The sequence below is a fragment of the Convolutriloba macropyga genome, chromosome 11, assembly GCF_964194025.1.
Source record: "Convolutriloba macropyga chromosome 11, txConMacr16.3, whole genome shotgun sequence".
Lineage (NCBI taxonomy): Eukaryota > Metazoa > Xenacoelomorpha > Acoela > Convolutidae > Convolutriloba > Convolutriloba macropyga.
This window is the reverse complement of record NC_134478.1, coordinates 4,552,909-4,578,345: the sequence shown is the minus strand read 5'-3', so window position 1 is coordinate 4,578,345 and position 25,437 is coordinate 4,552,909. Positions and strand designations below refer to the sequence as shown.

The window sequence follows — 25,437 nt, the reverse complement described above, 5'->3', positions numbered from 1 at the left end:
AACTCCTCTTACATTTCGACCACAAAAACCTACAAGCCTACTGTCACCGTTGGGCAAGCCCCTTTTATACAATTTTAATCAGGCCTTCAACAAGTTCAAAAAAATGTCATAGGCATTGCTCGCGTAGCTCTTATAATAAAGTTGACTATCCCGAACAGGAAATTAAAAGCCGTTGAAAACTGAGCTCAACTAGCACAATTTATAACCAAAAACCATGATATAGATTTTTTAGATTATGTTTTTGTGGTCCAACAGCACTACAGTCCTGTGCTGGCTCAAAAAACGTGAAATGCGGCACAGTATATTTCTGACAAATCGACTAGTCAAAAAATTAGATGTCTCCACAGCTTCCGATCGAATTAGTTTTTATGCTCTGCTAATCCCGCTGATGACAGAAATTCAAGATAGAGTAGTGAGCAAAAGATATCAAAATCTAGAATGATATCAGGACAGTCATTTGTGAGCCAAAACGATCCGAGTGGCCCGAATTAGTAATTTTCTACTTTCCATATGGGAATTTTTTTCATCTAATTCAGTAAACTCAATTATGTTGAGATTTAATGATGCGACTATATTCAACAATTGGAACAAAATGGTGAGCGTGATAGCCGCCTGCGTTCATTTGCCGACAAATGCAGCAAACTCTACGCAGAAAAGAATTTAGCGCAATAAACTAAAAATTAAATGTGTCTCACTGAAGGTATTCAAGGACAAGATTTCAACATGGAGTTCGTAGCGTTGAAGAAAGGAGTTGAGTAACCTACTTCTAGCTGATTGAAAGTACTAACACATTTCGTAGACGAGAACCATCACATAAGAGCACGTGGTCGCTTGTCAAAGGCAAAACTTTTGATGACCTTTCATTATCCTTTAATATTTAACGGAAACAATGCTTAAGTTAGTTTGCTTATACAAGACACAGACCAAATTAAATATCATTGTGGGCCCAAGAAGATTTTCAACACTCACATGGAATATTACTGAATGCTTCGTTGCAGAGCAATTCTTAAACAGACTATACGCCATTGCATGCCATGTCGTACAATGCTGAAAACCTAGCATCCCCAGATGGCCGGTTTAACTTTGGAAACTGCTCAGGAAAATTCAGTTTGTCTTGGAAACAACAAATCTCTATCTTTTAGGTTCTTTGGTCTGTAAACATCAATGGCAATTTATCTAGCCGATATTTTTTGCTCGTCAATAGTCTTGTGCGAAACATGTTTTGTAGTATCAAACAATCTCACAACAGACTCCGCAATCAGCTGCATCAGGAAACTGGTCAGCCGCAGAGTAAAATTTAAAAGTTTCATACCAGACTGTGGCAAGTCATTTTTTCGTTCAAACCGCTCTATGCAATCGTAGATTTAAAAAAAACTATTAGCAGCTAAGCTACCCCTCAAGGTTGTAGAGGTAGATTGGAAACTTGACACCTAGCTGCTACCTCTTTCGGTTGAATATGGGAGAGACTGGAAAAATTTATCAAACCAACATTTTACTTGGTCCTTGGTTAGAGAATTTTAAATGACGAATTTCTTAGCAATTTTTATGAAATAGAGGCAAACATGAACTCCAGGGCCCTCGCAAGTGTTCCATATGATATGACCGGGCCCTTTGCACTGACTCCAAATCATTCACTTCTTGGTGGTTCATCATTGTCGTCTTGAGTTTTTACTGGTTAAAAGACGAATCTTAAAAAATGGGCTCTCTTCGCAACAAAAAGCAACTCGTTTTTGAAATCGCTTCAAACAGAGTATTTACCAAATCAACAAGTACTTTTCAAACGGCCCAAGCATTTAAAAAAATAGCTGTGCATGAAATAATATACATCCTTGAAGATTTCATTCCTGTGGCCTCTGGCTAGAGCCGATCACGATTTTCCGGGCACTGACGGGATTTTCTGATAAGTTAAACTAAACATATCGGGTGCTGCCCCCTGCGATACGTAGCAAACTTTAAACCAAATGAAATAAAAGTTCCTCAAAAGCAAAAAAAACTCTGTTGTGACAGGTGTTTAAGAAGCAGCCTTTTACTCTCCACTATCTTTAAGAGCCTCAGTTCAAACGAAAACCATTCAACTGTCAGCTGAGCCTAACCATCCTAACGCCCTCATTGTAATAAATTTTTGCTGCATTAGCTCAAAATTTACTTTTCTTGAATTTACTGTCATAACCTTCATAGCTTCTGATCAGTACAGTTCACCCTTTTGCGCACCGGCTTGTTAGTCTTCAAACCAGCAGCTTGATTCATCCATATTCAAAATAAAGTGGCCACTACTTAGCAACAGTCCAATTTAGTCTACCATAGTATGCTATTTTCGCAAACTCCGTTTGCTTTTGTTTGCCATTTCAGGTAATTTCGATTGGCATTGTGGTTTTTAATTTGGGTGGCCCGTTTTTACAAACTACCAAATTATGTTTGTACCCGTATGTTTAGATTACGGTTATAATGAATTTATTCCATGATTGATTCAGATGGATGGCGCAAAACGTTGATTTTAACTGAACTTTTTTTGGCAGGCGAAGTCAAAGACACAATGACTTTTCTTTAAAAAAGACTGGCAGTTAGAGCAGAAAACACAACCATCATCAAAACTGGACGGAATCAGTTGACTTCTAAAATATTGTAGCAAAAAAAATTAAGCAAAAGAAAGTGAAGTGCCTTAATACTTATAAATCGCAGCAAATTATAGGAATTAATCATCCCCTCCCATCATAATTCACTAACACCTAGAAAGTGGATGTTTGCAGAAGAACCATGTGCATACGCGAATTATTATGCGTCCTCGTTAAATTGCGATGACGGATCTAACTTTGCCGTTATATGGAATTTTTAAACCGTTTTCAGTTTTAATTGCAATTTCCGACCTAATTAATTTAAAATCGTTATTGAGATAAACGAAAAAAACAGCGCTTTTAGGATTAGGAGGAAATTTGGCTACCTAAGACCTGATTTAATTAATAGAAATGTAACCGATCCCATTAAGTAGAAAATGATAAAACTGATACCGAGAATTCAAAGTGCAAGGGCGTTGCAAGGTGACCTACAGGAGCTACGAAACCAACTTGGACCCACAAACTATTTGCCCTAAACAACTGAACATCTATAGTGAATGTATTGTTTTCTCAAAATTTTTCTCTTCATGCACATCAAAATTTGCACAATGATCATGAAATAATTCAATTTTCGTATACAACTCTCCAAATTAAGTCTTTGAATATGAAAGGTGCGTTACGTGGAGCGGGTTTGTGAAATTGAATTTTTGATGTTTTCATTAGCGTTAATTGTTCTAATTTCAACTAATGTTTCAAGTTTTAATCAAAAATTGATAAAAATACACTCTCCAAAATCAGATTTTTTTTAAAAAAATGAATGGAAGTCTGTGGAATTAAATGATACTATTTTAGAAAGAAAGGGGAAATTTTCTGGAGAAAAATCCTGAAATTTCATGCCATCTATTTACCAATCCTAGCAGGATTAAACTCATACCAAAAACTGAACAAAGGATCATCTCCGAAAACCGATATCATTTATTTTCAAAAGAGGGGAAGTTTTTGAAACTAATTACCTCTCCAATTATTTGAAAGAAAAAGGGAAATTCCTGAAATTAAATAAACGGAAAATATTCCCCAATCTGTTTTCCAAGCCTAACTTGTTTAAAACTGCAGATAAAATCTGAGTGTAACTCTCCGGTAACCGAAATGAATATAGTGTAAATTATATATTTAGCTATCACATCTCCTTTTTCATTAAAAGAAAGGGAGAAATTTCTGAAACTAATTATATTTGTGCGATTTTCCCCATCCATTTTCCAAGCCTAAGTTTATCAAAGGTGCATTTAGTTACTAGCCTTTAATACAGTTATATTCGTTTCTGCGCAATGGAGAAGATGCGTTTTTATCGAAGACGAGTAATCCCAGCATAATGTGTAATTAAAAGCATATTACGTAATTATAACGGGATAACGTATTCTTGAAGTTCCGGTACTTTAATTCGATAGTTTAATTAAAATTTGATGAAGATATTAAGTGGTATCTGCAGATTGGGATTTGGATACTGCTCTGGCTGTGTTGGCGCCACTTCATATCAGCAACAAGAGCCGTCAAACAGCAAGAAAAGGCATTTGAAAACGAAAAAACTTAGAATTTGTCAAAACTCAAAAATGATCAAAACTGAAAAATTTTACAAGTTGAGACCGGTAATTGGTACCCTCCTCCCGCTTGATTTTTGGAGGGGAAAACCTGAGCAACCTGAGAACCAGGCCGGCGTACAGCTCGAGAACCAAACTGATATTTTGGTTCGGCTGAAATTCTCGAGCAGCTGCAACAGGCGGAAATAACTTTTAATCGTATCCTACACAAATCCCCACAGATGGACATCCTAAATTATACTTAATTAAGCAAATGTCGGAATCTATTTACGCAATTTATGTAATCTAGTTACGCCAATTTTGGAATCCGATTAGACAGTTTTTGAAATCTTAATACTCAAATCGTGAAATCAAATTACATTTGCCTGTGTGAATTGAGATATTATTGAGATATTATCTAACCTATTTGGTCGATGCTTATGTTTAGTTAAAATGAGCAAATTACGGTACATCAAAAAAGGTGATCCCCTTTACCTCGAGGAAAGTTGTCACACCCACTTTTGGCTAACAATAACTTCAGTATGAAAAGTTATTGTCAACTAAAAGTAATAAACGCAGGATTCAAAGGAAACCCGCTCATAACTATCGTTGACATAACTATCGTTGACATAGCTATCATAACTATCGTTGACATAATTTAAGGCTTTAATTCGAGGCAATTTGCTCATAATTTTTGGGTATCTTATTCTCTACTTTTTACTCGGGCAGAAAAGTTGCTGCTGTTGAACTTCAAAATTGTTATTGAACTGAAATGTAGAAAGACAATAAACCAGGGTGAGGTCTTACAAAACAGCACCACTTACGAAGTGAAAGTTATAGATATTTACTCTCAAATTTAGTTCAAAACTGAACTAAATATCAATCCAAAATGCTAGCCTTCAAGTTGGCGATATTTTATTGGCCGTTTTGCTTTTTATTTGATCACGGCAGCTGTCTTATAGACTGCGACAATGTCTTGCGTAACACCGATTATTTCACAGGTCTTTGCAGCAACAAATGGAAAAATTTGCAACCTCTAGTTCGACCCGGACAACCTTCGGTGGGTTATGCCTGGGTCAAACGGAAAGTGGAAGAACATTTCAAATCGAAAGACGACGCGGAGAAATATATAGATGAGCAAAACGGTTTCTTGGGAGTAATAAACCCAGGAGTAGGAGGAAACCCGCTCATAACTATCGTTGACAAACATCACACGTTGAGTGCGCTTGACTACAGCGGGTACGATGACATATCGGTATCTATGAACATAATTTGCGACTACAGAAATTTAACTTGGGACGATTTCTACCAAACTTTAGAATCTCAAAGCTTCATTTATATACTGGACCACCCCAAAGGACTTCCAAACCACCTTCCGCAGCCGATTTCCCCGTCGGACCTTCCCATTGTGTTTGAGTTCCGGAAAAATAGCAAGGCTTTTTCCAATGATCCATGGAGAGCTTTGTCCAGCTTCTCCAGAAAAGTTGAAAAAGCGCCGGATCCGTTTCCGAAATGCAAATCGAACGATGATAAGTACTGTGAGCGGTGCTATATTAGAGTCTGTCAAGACAACTCAACTGAGATCTCAAAACAGTCCAAATCTGTGAACCCTTCGATTCCATTTTTCGAGTTTAAATGGGGGTACTTTCTGAACTACGCCGCTTTCTACGACAATACATACTGGCCATCCTTCAAAGACTGGCAAAACTTCATGGAAAAATATTTGGACTTAGAAACGGACTTCGAATCAATGAATGTTGATTCATGGCAAGATGCGGCAGATTTGTTAGTTCCATTGTGTCGAAGTGAGCAAACAGGAAGTTATCGTTTGCCGAACAATGCCTTCCCAAATTCTAAGTCTGAGGAGCTTCCGGGCTATGTCCAGGGTACTGAGAAGCTTCCGGAAGATCCGACTTGTGGTCAGCCAACTTGCGGCTAACTAGAAGAATTTTACTGTTCAACTTCTAAATTATGTCAATCTCATTTGAAACACCGCAGACGAAACTCAAGCAGCATAGCAAGATTTCAAAAATAAGTATACTGTTAAAGGCCGTATGTATTTTCTGGTTTCTTTTCAAATGTAATCTCAGTACGAACTAATACGTTGCTCTAAAAAATTTCAAGACCTCTAGAAGATTTTCATCTAAGATTTTTAGAGCCTTTTATTTAAGTGCCACTGGGTTTTCATATGCTTCTACAACCTAGGTTATCTGATGTGGTTGAGTTTCGATGGACACTCGGCTAAAATCTCATCTGCATCTGTTGCGTCGCAAGACTTATTTTTGTTAATTAGACTTGCTTTAAACGCTTTAAAGACTTAAAGGCTTTATGCTTAAGAAGAACTCAAGCTCAAAAGGAAACAAGTGTTTGTGATAAAATCAGATGAAATTATGATTTCTTAGTTCAAATCACGTGGTAATTTTTTGTTGCATTTGTTGAAGAAGTCATCTAGAATTGAAGTTTTGAAGCTCTCGAAATATGAAGGTCAAAAGGTTGTTTACCGCAACATAAATCGGCCTCCTTAATTGAGTTCAATTGAAAAGTAATATTGAAGTCACTTGAGACCTTTTGACACAAGACACCTCACAGAAAATTTTTGACGAGGAAATTGTTTTCTGAAATTGATTGTTGTTTGCCTTGTTGTCGTCTTCGTCGTCATAGTCGTCATCGTCGTAGTCGTCATCGTCGTCTTTGTCGTTGTCGTCATCATCATCCTCGTGGTCATTATCATCATCATCATCATTGTGGTCATCATTGTGGTCGCTGTCATGAAAGTGTCGCTGCTGTTATGATGTTATTGACTTGAATATTGATAGCTCATTGTCTAGGGAACTCTTATCTTCCGGTCTTGATGTATTGAAATGGGTTGTGCTGCTGACTTGTCAATCCTCATCCATTGAGTCATCCGCTGTCTTCCATTTGGGTAGCTGAGATTCTTTGGTTTTTGCTTGTTATTCTGCCATTTTGATCGACGTTGAAGCGTTGTCAAGTAGTCTGTTTGAGTTCTAACTTGGTCGAATTGTACTATCTTGTCATTTCCGTCGAAAATTTTTGTAATTCTTGCCAGTGGACATAGCATTGGAGGCGTGTTGTCTTCTTTGATGATAACAATGTCATTGACGGCATACTGTTGCTTGCTATCGTGCCATTTTGGTCTACATGGAAGTGTTGTCAAGTAATCCACGGACCAATTGTTCCAAAATTGTCTGACAATGTTGTTGATGCTTTTGAACCTTCTGCTTAGTGTCCGGTTGTCTTCTTGAGATGGCTCCGGCAAAGCTGTTAGCGGGCGTCCAATAAAAAAATGAGTGGGTGTTAGTGCTGAAGTGTCATTGGCATCGCTAGAGGGGGCTGTCAGCGGGCGAGAAATGAGGATGGCCTCAATTTGAGTGATCAAGTTTGTGAAATTCCCAAAAGACATCTTTGTTTTCCCTAGAGTCCTGTAAAAACGTCACTTCAGGAATTTTATTGCGGCTTCCCAGAGACCTACGAAGTGAGGCGTCAGTGGAGGAATTGTCAACCAGTTTATTTGCTGTCCTGTAGTGAAGACATCTACCAGTTCCTTGAATTTTCTGTCCATCAATAATTTCCGAAACTCAATTTCTCCCCGAGTTCCAATGAAAGTCCTTGAGTTTTCACTGTAAATATTTTCGGGTAGTCCACGTCGTGCTATAAAACGTTTTATGGCGTCCAGACAGTCTTCTTTAGTCAACTTTGTCACTGTTTCCATATGAATGGCCTTTGTGCTGAAATAAACAAAAAGGGCAACATACGTCATCTGCAATTTTCCAATGCTGTCGTTTGTGCTGAATTGTCCACAGTAGTCCAAACCAGTGTGGGTGAAAGCAAACGATGAAACAACACGTTCTGTTGGCAGGTCTCCCAATTGTGGCTGAAGAATCCTGGCGTTGTGGCGAATGCAGGGCTTGCAGTTGTAAATACCTTTTTTAACAGCTGACAGTCCTCCAGGTATCCAAATTGTTTGTCGAAGATACAACAATGTCAACTGTGGGCCTCCATGTAAGTTCCTTGTATGAGCTTCCCGAATCAGACGCACTGTGATTGACAAATCTTTGAGAATCAGGATAGAAAACTTCTGGTCAATGTTGTATAGCGAATTCGCTGGTCGTCCGCCCACGCGAACAACTTTATTGCGCTGGTCGTAGAAGGGAGAAAGTTTGAAAAGTCGTCCTCTTTTTGGCAAGAGCTTTATTCTTCGTTTTGTTGTACTGTTGATTAATTAGTCTTCACTTGTACCTACAAATGGCTCCATTTCATTGAAACTTGTTGGTTTATCTAAGTTACTTAATTGAGCTGTACCAAGTTTAACTACCTGAACCTTGCCAATCTTGCATACCTCAACGTTACCAGCCTTACCTACCTCAACCTCACTTTGACCTTTCTTACCTACCTTAACCTTACCAACCTCAACCTTACCAACCTTACTTACCTCACCTTGACCAACCTTACCTACCTTAACCTTACCAATGTCAAACTTACCTACCTCAAACTCACCAACATTACCTACCTCAACTTTACCAAAGGGTTTATGACAAAAAGCATGGTCCGATTTGTTGTCACCTTTCCCTTCTGTCATTGATGAAGATGATTGACTAACAATGGCATCAAACTCTTGCAAGTAAAGTTTCTGAATAAAACTGTGTATGGCAATCCGTCCATGATAAATATCTGAAGAGCTGAGTTGACGAAGTGATTGAAATTGAGATGCTGTTGCAGCATCCGACATTTTCTGTTGACATCGTTTTGATGATAGGTTCCACTTCTGTGAGTAGCATTTGGTATCGGATTGCGTTGGATCTGTTTTGCTGGCAAAGGTCTTCTGGCTTTGTTGTTTAGCCCTTGGAATGAATTTTTTGACATAACAAAAACTTCGAACCAGTTTTCCAAACGAGGATATTCGATGAATTAGCTGAACTATGGAGTTGTTCTCCTGACTAACAACCATTGTCGTTAGCTTCAGTGTTTCTCTTTGCACTTCATTGTTTACTGCGGGCTGATGTTCCTCAACTGATTCCGCCTTCGGCCAATAATCTTGGGGTCCATTCCACCAAAGGCTGTGTTTGGCTAGGTTTGCGGCTGAGATCCCTCGTGATGCGCAATCAGCAGGATTCTCCTCCATCGGCACGAAGTTCCAATTGCTGGACGGAATGATGTTCTGAATTTTTGCAACACGGTTGGCAACGAATGTCTTCCCCTTTCTTGGAAAGTCTTGCAGCCAAGCAAGTGTTACCGTTGAATCTGTCCAAGCGTACACCTTTGATGTCGGGAAACGTTGATCGCTCAAAGATGATGATACTGCTTCCACCAAATTTGCTCCAAGAAGTGCTGCACAAAGTTCCACCGGGGAACGCATAAGCTCCTTATTGGTGCAACACTGGTCTTTGCTGTCAACATCCTTGTTTGTACCGATCCGTCGAAAGATTGCCTTATATACACAACTGCGGCGTAGGCTGTAGTTAATGCATCATAGAAGACGTGAAGTTCAATGTCTGATGATGCTGGTGGGATTTAAACTACCTTTCTGGGAAAAGTGAAATCTTCCAATTCCTTTAGTTGAACTCTGAGTCGCCTGTACTGTTGCCGAAGGCCCTTCGACAAAGCTTCGTCCTATCCAAGTTGTTCCATTCAAAGCAGTTATACAAAAGACTTGAACTGAATTGTTGTAGGTGAAAGCCACCCCAAAGGATCAAAGAGCCGGGTGACTTCCGACAGTATTTCGCGTTTTGTAGATGGTGTCTTTTCATCCGATTTCGCTATGAAACTGAGGTGGTCTGGATTTGGGTTCCACTTGACGCTTAAAATTTTTAAACTGTAGTCGTCGGTTTTAATTCTCATCTCCTCGGTAGTCTCTCGAAAGTTTGCACGTAATGTTTCAACAAATTCTGGGTTACGTGAAGTCCATTTGCGAATCTCAAACCCTGCCTTTGAAAGAACTGCTATGATTGAGTCCTGCAGATTCATTGAACTTTCCAGATCAGCAGCTCCTGTCAACAAATCGTCGACGTACATGTCTGTCATGATTCCTAGCTGTACATTTTTGTCCGTAACATTGTCCGCTTAAGCCTGTAATGGACGAATCGAATGGAACGGTGACGATGCTATTCCGTACGTGACACGTGTCATCCTAAATGTCTTTATATATGTTGAGTTTGGTTCCTTCCAAAGTAGTCGATGATAGTCCTTATCTTCGGCGTCCAGTTGCACTTGTCTGTACATTTTTGAAATGTCTGCTGAAAGGGCTACAGGATACATACGGAAAAGGATCAGGATGCTGAACAGATCTTTCTGGATGTTGGGTCCCATCATCAGTCTATCGTTCAAACAAATTCCACTGGTGTTCATCGCTGAACCATCGAAGACTACACGCAGCTTCGTAGTTGTACTTGAGTCTTCGAACACACAGTGATGGCTGTGATAATACCTTTTCTATGTGGGCAGTAGCATCTCCTTTGCGGGAACTTCTTCCATGTGTCCTAGTTTAATGAACTGATTGATGAACTCGTTGTATCGTCTGTACAGATCAGGCTGTGAATCCCCCATTTTTTTAATTTCTTTCTTAAACGGCAGTTTTACTATGAACCTTCATTCAGAGCTTCTTCGTGTGGTTGACTTGAAGTGTTCTTCACATCTTCTTTCTTCGTCGGTCAGATGCTTAGTTTCAAGCACTTCCTCGATTTCCCAAAAACGCTGTAAACTGTCTGCAAATGATGACACAAAGTAGGTTTGCAAACTGGAAAAAAATGGAAGTTTGCACTTTTTCGCGTCCGATTACTAACCAACCGAATACTGAGAGCCGATAAGTAACGAGGATGTTTGCTTCTTTCAGTCGGTTGTTCCCAACCATCAAGTCCTCGTATTGTCCAGCTCCAATGATTAGATCATTTTGGGCGGGCTTGTTAATGTCGGGATCAGCCAACTGTTTTTCCTTTACTGTCTTCCAGTTGTCTGTGTTGATGTTCCGAGAAGGCAGATCGTTTGTCATTTTCGTTAAAACTGACGCGTCAATGATAATTGGTGCTTTTTTTTGGTTGGAGGCAAAGGTCAGCAAATCCGCAATTAGATGAGAGTTTATTTCCTCTGAGTCCAAAACCACGAGTATTTTTTCTCTTTGTCTTTAGCTGACGTCTTTGTACTGCAGCTTCAGTTACAAGATTATTCTGAGATGCAGAGTCCAGAATTGCTCGAAGATAAACTATTTCTTCTGGGACATTAACAGGAGCAATTTCTGTCTGGAGAAAAATTTCCTGTGTGTTGTCTTTATGAGTGAGGGCTGCTGTTATCTTTCGATCGATAGTTATTTGTTCTGCATTATTGAGTGATCAAGGTTGTGAAATTCCCAAAAGACGTCTTTGTTGTCCCGACAGTCCAGTAAAAATGTCTCTTCATGAAATTTATTGCGGCTTCCCAGAGACGTCCGAAGTGAGGCGTCAGTGGAGAATTGTCAACCAGTTTATCTGCTGTCCTGTAGTGAGGACATCTACCAGTTTCTTGAATTCTCTGTCCATCGATAATTTGCGAAACTCAATTTATCCCCGAGTTTCAATGAAAGTCCTTGAGTTGTCACCATAAATATTTTCGGCTAGTCCACGTCTTGCTGTAAAACGTTTTATGGCGTCCAGACAGTCCTCTTTAGTCAACGTTGTCACTGTTTCTATATGAATGGCCTTTGTGCTGAAATAAACAAAAAGGGCAACATACGTCTTCTGCAATTTTCCGATGCTGTCGTTTGTGCTGAAATGTCCACAGTAGTTCAAAACAGTGTGGGTGAAAGCAAACGATGAAACAACACGTTCTGTTGGCAGATCTTCCAATTGTGGTTGAAGAATCCTGGCGTTGTGGCGAATGCAGGGCTTGCAGTTGTAAATACCTTTTTTAACAGCTGACAGTCCTCCAGGTATCCAAATTGTCTGTCGAAGATAAAACAATGTCAACTGTGGGCCTCCATGTAAGTTCCTTGTATGAGCTTCCCGAATCAGAAGCACTGTGATTGGCGAATCTTTCAGAATCAGGATAGAAAACTTCTGGTCAATATTGTATAGCGAATTCGCTGGTCGTCCGCCCACGCGAACAACTTTATTGTCCTGGTCGTAGAAGGGAGAAAGTTTGAAAAGTCGTCCTCTTTTTGGCAAGAGCTTTATTCTTCGTTTTGTTGTACTGTTGATTAATTAGTCTTCACTTGTACCTACCTATGGCTCCATTTCATTGAATCTTGTTGGTTTATCTAAGTTACCTAATTGAGCTGTACCAAGTTTAACTACCTGAACTTTACAAATCTTGCATACCTCAACGTTACCAGCCTTACCTAACTCAACCTCACTTTGATCTACCTTACCTACCTTAAGCTTACCAACCTCAACCTTACCAACCTTACTTACCTCACCTTGACCAACCTTACCTACCTTAACCTTACCAATGTCAAACTTACCTACCTCAACCTCACCAACATTACCTACCTCAACTTTACCAAAGGGTTTATGACAAAAAGCGTTGTCCGAATTGTTGTGTCATTCCCTTCTGTCATTGATGAAGATGATTGACTAACGATGGCATCAAACTCTTGCAAATAAAGTTTTTGAATAAGATTGTATATGGCAATCCGTCCATGATAAATATCTGAAGAGCTGAGTTGACGAAGTGATTTAAATTGAGATGCTGTTGCAGCTTCCAACATTTTCTGTTGACATCGTTTGGATGATAGGTTCCACTTCTGTGAGTAGCCTCTGGTATCGGATTGTGTTGGATCTGTTCTGCTGGCCAATGTCTTCTGTCTTTGTTGTTTAGCCTTCTGAATGAATTTCTTGACATAGCAAAAAATTCGAACCAGTTTTCCAATCGAGGATATTCGATGAATTAGCTGAACTATTGAGTTGTTCTCCTGAGTAACAACCATTGTCGTTAGATTCCGTGTTTCTCTTTGCACTTCATTGTTTATTGTGGGCTGATATTCCTCAGCTGATTCCGCCTTCGGCCAAAAATGTTCGCTTTTTCTAGCCAGCGGGGTTCATTTCACCAAAGGCTGTGTTTGGCTAGGTTTGCGGCTGAGATCCCTCGTGATGCAAAATCAGCAGGATTCTCTTCCGTCGGCACGAAAAAGCAATTGCTGGATGGAATGATGTTCTGAACACAGTTGGCAACGAATGTCTTTCACTTTCTCGGAAAGTCTTGCAGCCAAGCAAGTGTTACCGTTGAATCTGTCTAAGCGTACACCTTTGATGTCGGGAAACGTTGATCGCTCAAAGATGATGATACCGCTCCCATCAATTTTGCTCCAAGAAGTGCTGCACAAAGTTCCACCGCGTAACGCACAAGCTTCTTATTGGTGAAACTCTAGTCTTTGCTGTCAACATCCTTGTGTGAACCGATCCGTCGAAAGATTGCCGTATATACACAACTGCGGCGTAGGCTGTAGTTGATGCATCATAGAAGACGTGAAGTTCAATGTCCGATGATGCCGGTGGGATTTAAACTACCTTTCTGGGAAGTTTGAAATCTTCTAATTCCCCTAGTTGGACTCTGAGTCGGCTGTACTGTTTCCGAAGGCCTTTCGACAAAGCTTCGTCCTATCCAAAATGGTCCATTCAAAGCAGTTGTACAAGACTTGAATTGAATTGTTGTAGGTGAAAGCCATCCCAAAGGATCAAAGAGCCGGGTGACTTCCGATAGTATTTCGCGTTTTGTAGATGGTGTCCTTTCGTCCAATTTTGCTATGAAACTGCAGTGATCTGGATTTGGGTTCCACTTGACCCCTAAAATTATTTGTATACTATAGCCGTCGCTTTTAATTGTCATCTCCTCGGTAGTCTCTCGAAAGTTTGCAGGTAAACTTTCAACAAATTCTGGGTTACTTGAAGTCCATTTGCGAATCTCAAACCCTGCCTTTGAAAGAACTGCTATGATTGAGTCCTGCAGATTCATTGCACTTTCCAGATCGGCTGCTACTGTCAACAAGTCGTCGATGTACATGTCTGTCATGATTCCTAGCTGTACATTTTCGTCCGTAACATCGTCCGCTAAAACCTGTAATGGACGAATAGAATGGAACGGTGATGATGCTATTCCGCACGTGATACGTGTCATCCTAAATGTCTTTATATCTCTTGAGTTTGGTTCCTTCCAAAGTAGTTGATGGTAGTCCTTATTTTCGGCGTCCAGTTGCAATTGTCTGTACATTTTTGAAATGTCTGTTCAAAGGGCTACAGGATACATAAGGAAAATGATCAGGATGCTGAGTAGATCTTTCTGGATATTGGGTCCCACCGTCAGTCTATCGTTCGAAGAAATTCCACTGGTAGTCTTCGCTGAATCATCAAAGACTACACGCAGCTTCGTAGTTGTACTCGAGTCTTTGAACACACAGTGATGGCTGAGATAATACCTTTTCTCTGTGGGCAGTAGCATCTCCTTTGCAGGTACTTCTTCCATGTGTCCTAGTTTAATGAACTCGTTGTATCGTCCAAATTTCTCCAATTTCTTTCCTCAACGGCAGCTTTACGATGAACCTTCATTCAAAGAGTCTTCGTGTGGTTGACTTGAAGTGTTCTGCACATCTTCTTTCTTCGTCGGTCAGATGCTTAGTTTCAAGCACTTCCTCGATTTCCCAAAAACGCTGTAAACTGTCTGCAAATGATGACACAAAGTAGGTTTGCAAACTGGAAAAAAATCGAAGTTTGCACTTTTTCGCGTCCGATTACTAACCAACCGAATACTGAGAGCCGATAAGTAACGAGGATGTTTGCTTCTTTCAGTCGGTTGTTCCCAACCATCAAGTCCTCGTATTGTCCAGCTCCAATGATTAGATCATTTTGGGCGGGCTTGTTAATGTCGGGATCAGCCAACTGTATTTCCTTTACTGTCTCCCAGTTGTCTGTGTTGATGTTCCGAGAAGGCAGATCGTTTGTCATTTCGTTAAAACTGACGCGTCAATGATAATTGGTGCTTTATTTTTTGGTTGGAGGCAAAGGTCAGCAAATCCGCAATTAGATGAGAGTTTATTTCCTCTGATACCAAAACCACGAGTATTTTTTCTCTTTCTCTTTAGCTGACGTCTTTGTACTGCAGCTTCAGTTACAAGATTATTCTGAGATGCAGAGTCCAGAATTGCTCGAAGATAAACTATTTCTTCTGGGACATTAACAGGAGCAATTTCTGTCTGGAGAAAAATTTCCTGTGTGTTGTCTTTATGCGTGAGGGCTGCTGTTATCTTTCGATCGATAGTTATTTGTTCTGCATTATTGAGTGATCAAGGTTGTGAAATTCCCAAAAGACATCTTTGTTTTCCCTAGAGTCCTGTAAAAACGTCACTACATGAATTTTATTGCGGCTTCCCAGAGACCTACGAAATGAGGCGTCAGTGGAGGAATTGTCAACCAGTTTATCTGCTGTCCTGTAGTGAAGACATCTACCAGTTCCTTGAATTCTCTGTCCATCGATAATTTCCTAAACTCAATTTCTCCCCGAGTTCCAATGAAAGTCCTTGAGTTTTCACTGTAAATATTTTCGGGTAGTCCACGTCGTGCTATAAAACGTTTTATGGCGTCCAGACAGTCCTCTTTAGTCAACGTTGTCACTGTTTCCATATGAATGGCCTTTGTGCTGAAATAAACAAAAAGGGCAACATTTTCTTCACATCTTTTTTCTTCGTCAGTCAGGAGTTTAGTTACAGGCACTTCCTCGATTGCCCAAAAACGCTGTAAACTGTTTTCAAATGATGACACAAAGCAGGTTTGCAAATTGGAAGAATTGGAAGTTTGCAAGTTTTTGCGTCCGATTACTAACCAACGGAATACTTAGAGTCTATAAGTAACGGGAATATTTGGTTCTTTCAGTCGGTTGTTCCCAACCATCAAGTCTTCGTTATGTCCAGCTCCAATGATAAGGTCAACTTGGACAGGCTGGTTAAAGTCGGGATCAGCCAACTGTATTTCCTTTACTGTCTCCCAATTGTCTATGTTGATGTACCGAGAAGGCAAATATTTTGTCATTTTTGTCAAAACTGACGCGTCAAGGATAATTGGTGCTATGTTTTTTGGTTGGAGGCAAAGGTCAACCAACCCGCGATTAGCGGAGACTTCATTTCCTACGAGTCAAAAAACACGAGTATTGTTCCTCTTTCTCCTTAGCTGAAGTCTTTGTACTGCAGCTTCAGTTACAAGTTTATTCCGAGATGCAGAGTCCAGAATTGCTCGCAGATAAACTATTTCTCTTTTGACATTAACAGGAAAAATTGCTGTCTGGAGAAAAATTTTCTGTGTCTTGTCTTCATGGGTGAGGACTGTTGTTATCTTTTGATTGATAGTTATTTGTTCTGCATTACTGCTTGAGACTCCAGATGTAATCTTTTCCTGTTCCCCTGCTTTGGCTTTGCGTTTGTTTCCAATCGATTTTTTCACTTGATTGTTGACTTGATGTGCTTCTTCTTGATGCAGCAAGGTGTGATATTTTCGTCCACATTGGCGGCATGAAGAACATTCGCAATTCTCTGCTCGGTGTCCTGGTCGTAGACAATTGAAACAAAGTCCTTTGATTTTGATCAGCTGGGCTCGCTCCTTGACAAATAAACCCTTGAACTTCCAAAGTTTGAAAATTCTGTGTTCCTCTTCACAACATTCGCATTGCTGATTCGTTGTCGTGACATTAGTGTAAAGTTCTCTGTGCTTGAATTTGCGAAAGCGATTGTTTTTCGGTATTCGATGAACTGTTGCTTTGTGCTGCTGACTCCAGGGCTTAAACACGTTCCTCCAGGAAAGTCTTTAGTTCCTGATAGGTCTGTAGTTCTTTCCTTTTTGAAGAAAGCTCCCAGAATTTTCGTGTTTCGTTGGGCAGTTTTTCCGCAATCAAGTAGACAAAGAATGGGTTCTGATGCTCAACTGGTTGTCCCATGTTCCGAAGAGAAAGTTTATGCTCCTCCATTGTGTCGATAAGTTTTCGTAATTCCCGCATGTTTTCATTTGAAACTGGTCGGTAGCAGTCAATTCCATGAATGTGGGCCCGCAGTATCAACCTTTTGTTGTCGTATCGGTTGTGCAAACTTTCCATTGCAACATCGAAGTTGTCGTCGGTAACTGTGATTGAAGTTAACAACTTTTTCCTTTCACTGCTGACTTCAGGTACTGTAATCTCAAACTGTTTGTCAACTGATTGCTATCTATTACTGCTCCCTTGAAGCGATCAAAAAACGAGATCCAGTCCAAGTAATTTCCGGGAAAACTGGGCAAGTCGAGCTTCGGCAGATTGATGTCATGCATATTGCGCTAAATCGTGGTGCTTCCGACTGCAAATGAGCCCTCTTGTGACGAGTGTCTTGTATTTCGTTGAACAAACCGATGAACATAGTCGATTTTTTGGCATATCTTGTCATCATACTCCTCTGTCTCAACAATTTCATCGTTCAAGTTGTCGGGATCATCAAAAAGAGACTGAATCTTTTGGTTCTGCTCAGATAGGAAGGCTTGCTTCTTCTTCAATAATTCAACTATCTGATGCAGTACGTCTTCATTTGAGAAGTGTGATCGGTTTGTTCATTATGCTGTCTGCTTCATAGTAGAGTTTTGTTGCAACTCCTCTGTGAGCTCCACGCGACTTTCGAAGAAGTTCAAGGTTTTCTGGCATGTTTCTGATATGCAGTTGTCTCACTGTTCTTTGCTTTGGTACTGTTGCTGTTCTTTAGTTGTATTCTTTGGCTTTATCTATTGCGGTAAATCTTTTGTGGCTAAAAGCTCAGAAAACAAGTTAAAACAGCGTGAAAGTTGTGTATTTAGGGTTGTATCTATCCCCACAGCCAAAGTGCGGCCAATTTTAACGCGTGAACTTAGTCTTAGTACTTCAGGGGGCAAAGTAAGCTAACAAGAACCGAGTTCACGATGAGAACTAGAGAGAGAGAGAGAGAGAGAGAGAGAGAGAGAGAGAGAGATTGACTTCCCCTGAAATTCTTCAAAAGAATATGCAGAATCTTGAGTATACAGTTACCCCACTAGATATCCTCTACCGGGTCCCTTGGTTAGGTTAATCAACCTAGTCATACAAGTTAATCAACTTGAATAACATGTTGGGGGATGATGGTACCTAGTGGGGGGTCCGCTTTTCAATTTCCCTTTAAGTTTCCCCTTTTTAGGTTATCAACAAATTTTTGAGAGAGTGAATGCTTTGGATGCTTAATGTTTTGAGTGTTTCATCCTTAAACTAGTTTTCGGCGGTCCATTAAAATAACGAAAAACTTTTTGAAGTTAGTGCCAATGATTAGCATCCTTGAGGTCACTTAAACCAAACCTTATCTTGTAAGTGCTTTGGGGTGCAAATACGACAATCTGACGCCCGGTCTTGTTAAAGAACCTAAACTTGTTTTCAATTAAGACCTAGTGTTTCTTGGGCGCAGTGCACCTCCTGAAGACTCTTCTTACTCGCCAGAATCCTAGAGGCTGTCCGCTCGTCCAAAAGCCAAACGAAATCGTCAATTTTGGAGCAGCTCCGTTTGGTCTTCAAATACTTTTTTCTGGTTCAACGTGGGGTGGTTCTATGGTTCAACGTTTCTAGGTTCTTGAAGACGCTCCTTGACATAGGTCAATGAGTCGGACTTTATACTGATTGACATTTAGAACACCCGGTAAGATTGTTCCAAAATGACAATCGAAAAGATTTGCACTTCTCACGTGGGTCAGTTGCATGGAATTCACTAAGGAATTCCGCTTCAAGGACGATGGTGCCGAAGACATCGGTGGTTAACTTGATTAGCTTGCGGGATAGCTCGTGCGATCCGAGTGACACAAGCGGGAACGCAGGGGCTTACACAATGCGGCAAAGAACACACAGGACAACGGGACCGGACGCAAGCATTTCGGAAACACGAAGGGAGCGATACCCCCAAAAGTCAACGCAGCAACTCCATACGGCCAACCCTTCACTTGGGACAATCAACTTGTGTCGTGTTTTCCGAGCCTGACTCCAGGACACCCAGTCCCTCTGAGTCAGCTGCTGGCAAGGGTTGAAGACGTCGAGAGAAACCCAGGCACCCATCGGTGCGGCATCTGTGGCCGCAAGGCAACCAGCAATAGCATAAAATGTTCCTGGTGTCAAAGATGGATCCAGCAGAAGTGCAGCGGCCTGACGAAAACAGATATACAACAAATAGCTAAAGCCTAAAGATGCGCTTTTGAACTCAGGAACTGCACTGAGGCCGCCCTTTCTACCCGGGCAGGGAGTTACAGGAGGTAGAGACGAGGGGAGAAACAACCTACGTCCACCCCGTGCAGGAGCCTCCAGTGGAAGACAGGCAAAGTCGAAGGGGAAGAAAAAGATCCCAGGAACAAATAAACTACCTGGATCCACCCTGGAGAGGAGCCGCCCGAGGTTTTGCCACCTGGGAGTAATAGACAGAAGAACCCCGCCTGTCAGCCTCAGCGAGCTAAAGAGAAAACGAAAGGGATGTCAACACGTAGAGGAAGGCTCCGCCGACCAACGGAAGATTTGAAACAGAATCGAAGGCCGAGAAGGAAGGCAAGGCGCAGAGAAAAAAGGAGGTAGGCGGGCATGCAAACCAGAAAGTCATTATCCACTCTAAGAAGTGCTGTGTCTTGCTGACTGGCAGAGCTCTGGCGGCGTGGGTCCAAAAACAGCAATGGAAAAATTTCCACGAGCGAACCGTTGTCATTGAACCACACGACATGGGATCAATCTCAACGTATCGACCACTCTGGAGTAACGGACAAGAAGGATTAAAATCTTACTTGTTACGCTCTCCACGAGGAGGTGGCAAGAACTCTCAATGACAAGATTCTAATAATTGGAGGCCACCACAACTCCCACACTGCGCGAGAAGAGACAAGTAAAACGAATTGTAGATACGGCCTATGCACGCCAACAAACAAGGCAGGTTATGATTTGTTGTATTGATGTGAAGTAAAAGATCCGCAATCGGTTAATTCTTATTACAACCTCAGGAAACGAAGCACCTGGTTTAATAATAGCCCCAATACTTGGTATGATCTTGATTGTTTCTTGATGAGAAAAGGCGAGCGCCATAGAGTAGCTGGAGGCAGTGGAAGAGATGTCCTTGCCGGACCACACGCCAGTTACCTTTCATAGAAGAATAACGGAAAAGGAGAGGATAGCCAGAAGAGTACGATTTAACCCAAACATCAAAAGGGAGAAACAAAAGAGCAAAAGAGGCCTTCAAATACAACAAAAAGACCAAGGAATCAAGTAAAAACATCACGGAAGACAGCTCTTGGAGTGAGATATCTGGCATCCTAAGCAAGGCCATATTTGAGATCTGTGGAAAGTAAACGAGGCAGATTGCGAATCCATGGTCAAAGAGGTTGAAATAGCTAAACTCCACAGTGATTTATCTAAAGCAGTAACAACCCGATATGAACTTTTATCCCAACATCTCCCTGAGAACATCCGTATGCGCAAAAAAGGAGCCTTGAAGACTGCCCGCGCGAACATGAAGAGACTTAAATATTTGGAAACAGATTTTTGGCACAAAAAACTGGACGAATGCCAGTCTGCCAACAAAAAAGGTTACCTGGGTAGTATGTACCGGATCCTGAGGCAGCTAGAGGCACAAACAGTAAACCACCACAATCACTAGCAATGGGTTTAAGGAAACCTTCAAAAAAGTCTCAAAGGATCGATGTGAGGTGGACCCCGCCGATCTTTTCCGTGCAGTACGCAAAATGACGGATGAAAGAGATGACCCCGGAGCAGTGAACGAAGTTTTTAGAGAAACACTCACAAACGAGGAAATAATTGAATGTATTTCAGACATCAAGATCTCGACACCCGGAGAATGAAAACATCCGGATGGAGTACATAAAACTTTCATGTACAAAGCTCAGTAAAGTGATCCACACTTTTGTAAAGAACATCTTTCAAGAGAACCCCAAAGTAGAATGATGTGTAGAAAACTGGTTAATTGCTCCTCTACATTAGAAAAGAGATAGAAATGACTTAAATAAATACCGGGGAGTATGCTGCTGGCGATGGGAAGCCGCATCCTAGCCAGATACTGTCGAAAAGACTGAGGAGATGGGCAGAAATGACTTCTGGACGACAACCAAACTGTTTTTGCACAAGCCTCTCCACAGCAGATGCGACTCAAATCCTGGTAGGAATGGATGAGGAGACAGAAGACTTTAAGAAATGCCGTATGAAGAATAAAGTTCCCCGGAAGATCCAAGTGACCCAAAAGCAGACTGCTAAAACTTAAGAAAGCATACCCTAGAAAGAATAAACTAATTACTAAGGAAAATGCAGAATAGGAACGGTTTGCAAGGTAACTTTTTTAACTCTATCGTCGATTTACACAAAGCTACCAAGTATCAGGTGAAAAGATGGGAAAAGTGCAGCAACGCGTGGCTCCCGGAGCGAGGATTGCGAGACGGGTGCTCCGCATCTTCTTGCCTATTCAACATATACTATCAAGTAGTAATGAGAATAGCTGAAAAGGAGCGAAAGGGTATATGCGACGCCAGACGGGAGTTAAATGGATACCGGGGACCAAGATTACAGATAAATAAAAAGGAAAAATTAAATAGGGAAGCCGCCGAAATCAAAATAACCCTATCCCTCTTTCCGGATGACAGCATTATAGTGGGTAAAAACAGAAAACTCGAGGAAGGACGAATAGTGAAAGATGTCATAGAAGTTTGCAAGAAAAGAAGGCAAAAGAAAAAAGGGCCCTTTTGGAATATATAAAGCCGGTGAGATTAGGATGCTCGGAAGTTGGCTAGGACATAAACAGGGCGTAAAATCGGATAAATAGAGCTGGAATGTTACAGGCAACATGTAAAGGTCATTTAAAGAAGAGCCAGCTACCAAAAATAAAGCAAGCACAAATTATCAAAAATTGCGTGGAAAGTGGCATTTTGCTCGATTGTGCAACACCCCTAAGGTACTAATGCAAGATAAAAAGCCTACAATCTTGGATAGATAAAAGATACCAACATATGTGGAGCAACAAAAAAGGCCCCCACTGTTTCAAACGGAGAACAAGAAAGTAAACATGCAAGACATTAGAAACATACTTGGAGTAAACACACTAAGACGGAAAATTAAGAAACGAACTCTCGAAAGGATAGGCCAAGTGCTGAGAATTGACAACCAAAGAACAACAAAAGCAATTTTGGGTTGGTTTACCAGCCTGGAAAAACTTCCAAAGCTCCTGGTCACCAATGGAATAACCTTTTTTACGAAGGAAATCTCTGAAAGAGGCGTGAATAAATTGGATTGAAGCCCCAAATTTGCACATGACAGAAAAGTTTGGAAACACCTAAAAACCCAAAAGAATGAGCCACCTATTCTGCTGGCAGAGAAAACAAGCTAAAAATCCCACAAAAAGAGGTCAAAAACAAAAACACCGAGCCACCTTCACCATCACTAGAATGTGAAGTTTGCGACAAAGAATGCAAATCAATGGCAGGCCTTAAAATTCACAGGAAACAAATGCAGGAATCGACAGAACATTCAATTAACTTCGAGAACTGCAAAAAGTTTTAAAACGGAATCGAATTTGAGAAATCACCTCAATGCAAACCAAAGTCGACTAGCCCCCAGCCAGAAAATACAGACCGGCATGGAAAACATGTAATCTCTGTGGGGAACAGAATGCAGGCTCCAATTTCGCTTAAAAGTTTTCTTGGTTAAAAGTCAACTCGAAATGACGAGTTACGCATTCCAGAATAAAAAAGCATTGTGAAGTTAATAACGGCTGTTTAAAAGCTACGATCTTTAAAAACTTAGGGGTATAATTAAGACCTGTACCCATTCGCGGTTCAAATCATTGGGTCAAATTTGACCCTCGCTACTCAAGCGCCAAATTATGACGTAGATCTCTATTAACTTGAATAAGTACTTCTGACAAAAACACAGCTGAGATTAGGAGAATGGAGAACAGCGGAGTTTGAGGTTCTGACTCTGACCTACATCAATTAAATCGACCGTTGAAAACTGTTTTAATGCAGAATGCAAAAGCAGTCAACATAAACCAGGTAACATCACATGAATTGCTCTGGAACAACCGGCGCGAAGCGATCTGACTTAGGGGTGTACCTTCAATTTTTTGGAGCTAAAACTCGGTCCTGAAAGGGGTTTGAACCCTCGCCCTCCAATAGCAGTCGAATATCTTAACCAATAGCCTGCAACGTCGTTGTTACGCAAACGCTGACAATCACTTTTATATTAGCAACAAGCTTCATTCCAGAATGAGAGCAGTTGAAATCTCTTATTTCTTAATTGCAAAGTTCCTAAACAAATCCGATTTAATGAGAAAAAAGAGGTATTTAATTTACTCATAGTATCCTTTCAAGTCGAGCGGAAAAAGTAATGCTTGAACAATGTTTGCGTAGAGATCTTTATTGTACAATTGTGCCTTTTCAGGAGCATTTTAAAAATTTCATTTTAACTGTTGAATCGTTGAATAATGTTGGTTTTTACAGTTTAAAATATCAAATGTAAGAATATTTTGACTCCTAATTGAGCATCTTGAACAATTTTGTGGGACACTTACTTCTATTTTTTTTCATGGGACTGTTTTGGATACTCATATATTTTTGTTGAGTCTGCTGACGTTATGTTAGCTGCAACTAGCCCTCTTCATGCCTGTTGAAAGAATTGCGTTCAGTTGAATTGAATGCATGTCCTCAGTTAAGATGTTTGACTATTTTCCCGTTTGCGGCTGTGTTGTCAACGCTTTCTGAAGATTTTCCCGAAGAGCTTCAAATTTACTGCTTAGCATCCAAATTTAACTTTTCTATTGAGAGTTTAATTTAAATTCCCTTTTATTGGCAGTAATAAATAGTCGTATATGATTTTACGGAATCTATGCAAACATAGGATAAGTAGTTCTTCCAAAAAATATAAAATAGCATGCATGTAATACATGCAAAAATATAGCCGGCACATCAGAATTTTCAAAACACTTGTTGGGCTTGGACAAAATTTTCACTTCCTAGCAGTCATATGCAGAAAATTTACCAACACAAAATTTAATTATACTCTGTAAAGTTGTAAAGTGTAGTCAGGCAGCTTTGTCTCAGAAAAAACAAGGAAATTAACTTGAAAAAGAAAAATTTAGGTTAATTAACTTGAAAAAGAAAAAAATTAATTTTCTTTGTTCCACATTAGATCAAACGGAAGTACAACAATCCGTTGTTTAATTATTATGCTTTATGGGAAACACAATCGTGTACTGGTATCACCCAACAGCCAAAATTTAACTTAACAGCGAAATTTTCACTTTGTTACATAATAATTTGCGTTAACTCTCGTCTTTGCAGAAGATTGCTTCTTGCGAGCGCAATTTAGCTTTACATTGGTGATACAATTGCGGCACCAACTATAAAAAATAATTCAAAGAACACTTACATATACAAATCTTTGCAACCATAGAAAGATAATATTTAGTTCTTACTAATCATTGCAAGATCATATTAAGAACTTTTAAATTTTTGTTCAAACTTGAACTTTTGTAATTCGAAGTTTTTGCCGTTTCTTGCATTTTTCATGCTGTTGATTGCTTGCTTACTTGTCTATAACGAATTCTATAAAAGATGATTATAACATGTATAAACAATGCTGGCCAGGAGCGCAGCGTGAGCTTCACGAGTCTTTTGGCTACGTTTTCTCACTCTTGTCTCAGTTGATGATTCCTGTTTCCATTTCTTTTCCTTTAAAAATTTTTTACCACTAAGCAAATAACTGTGCATGAGCTTGAAGTCATTTTTCAATCTATTCGGCTTAAGGTTGCAGGTCAACAACGCGATATAGCTTGTCACACAAAAAGTAACCGAAGTCTATGAATTAATCTCAAATCCTAAATATGGTTCGAAAAGCAGCTTTTAAGAAGTCTGGCCAACGACTCGAGCAGTTACTTGCAGACTAATTAGAATCTAGAAAGTACCAGGACAATTATGTAGTTGACGAGACGTTTCGATTTTCATCTTTTCCCCCCACAAACTGTCATGATAATTAATTACTTCTGGCTGAGAAACCTCATTTTCCAACTCTCCACAATAGAGCAGGTAGATGGGACAATATCACGCCGATTAATAAAGGGACGCTCCATTAAAAAACATAGCCGGCAGATTGCCGGATAATCGCCGCGATAGACTCTTGCGGCCTTCCATGAATTGAAACAACTAAACACAAATTGAAATATGATAGACAGATTGACCACCATTCCTGCGCTCTATAAGGAACTCAACATAGCCAATTAAAAATCAAATAGAAGGACAAGTCCTGGCGTACAATTCAAAGAATTTTAATTGGCTAAACCAAACCTAGACCTAGAACGGACT

At 40.3% G+C, this 25,437-nt stretch overlaps 4 protein-coding genes across 4 annotated transcripts; 1 reads left to right on the top strand and 3 right to left on the bottom strand.

Annotated features, from left to right (window-relative positions):
- The first annotated feature begins 5,009 nt into the window (after positions 1-5,009).
- LOC142349509 (uncharacterized) lies at positions 5,010-6,244 on the top strand. The gene has a single exon (XM_075401113.1). It carries the CDS (start codon positions 5,016-5,018, stop codon positions 6,063-6,065), a length of 1,050 nt encoding a protein of 349 aa, XP_075257228.1. The 5' UTR covers positions 5,010-5,015; the 3' UTR covers positions 6,066-6,244.
- Positions 6,245-7,577: 1,333 nt separating this feature from the next.
- On the bottom strand, positions 7,578-10,165 carry LOC142349721 (uncharacterized). The gene is made up of 3 exons (XM_075401453.1): positions 9,858-10,165; positions 8,655-9,531; positions 7,578-8,282 (listed from the first exon to the last, which is right to left on the bottom strand). Exons 1-3 carry the CDS (start codon positions 10,163-10,165, stop codon positions 7,578-7,580), a joined length of 1,890 nt encoding a protein of 629 aa, XP_075257568.1.
- Positions 10,166-10,204: 39 nt separating this feature from the next.
- Positions 10,205-11,129, bottom strand: LOC142349720 (uncharacterized). The gene is made up of 2 exons (XM_075401452.1): positions 10,928-11,129; positions 10,205-10,536 (listed from the first exon to the last, which is right to left on the bottom strand). The coding sequence occupies exons 1-2, from the start codon at positions 11,127-11,129 to the stop codon at positions 10,205-10,207; spliced, it is 534 nt and encodes a 177-aa protein (XP_075257567.1).
- A 2,453-nt stretch (positions 11,130-13,582) lies between these two features.
- Positions 13,583-14,317, bottom strand: LOC142349719 (uncharacterized). Its single transcript, XM_075401451.1, has one exon. It carries the CDS (start codon positions 14,315-14,317, stop codon positions 13,583-13,585), a length of 735 nt encoding a protein of 244 aa, XP_075257566.1.
- Positions 14,318-25,437: the final 11,120 nt, after the last annotated feature.

Excerpts from the sequence above, each read along its gene's own strand:
- LOC142349720 (XM_075401452.1), bottom strand. The coding sequence starts at position 11,129 with ATGACAAACGATCTGCCTTCTCGGAACATCAACACAGACAACTGGAAG. Across the intron at positions 10,537-10,927 it reads TTATCGGCTCTCAGTATTCG|ACTCAAGTACAACTACGAAG; the intron begins GTTGGTTAGTAA and ends GTGTGTTCGAAG.
- LOC142349719 (XM_075401451.1), bottom strand. The coding sequence starts at position 14,317 with ATGTACAGACAATTGCAACTGGACGCCGAAAATAAGGACTACCATCAA.
- LOC142349721 (XM_075401453.1), bottom strand. The coding sequence starts at position 10,165 with ATGACAGACATGTACGTCGACGATTTGTTGACAGGAGCTGCTGATCTG. Across the intron at positions 9,532-9,857 it reads TCTACAAAACGCGAAATACT|CAAAGACCAGTGTTGCACCA; the intron begins GTCGGAAGTCAC and ends GGATGTTGACAG. Across the intron at positions 8,283-8,654 it reads AACCCTTTGGTAAAGTTGAG|CGCAATAAAGTTGTTCGCGT; the intron begins GTAGGTAATGTT and ends TTCTACGACCAG.
- LOC142349509 (XM_075401113.1), top strand. The coding sequence starts at position 5,016 with ATGCTAGCCTTCAAGTTGGCGATATTTTATTGGCCGTTTTGCTTTTTA.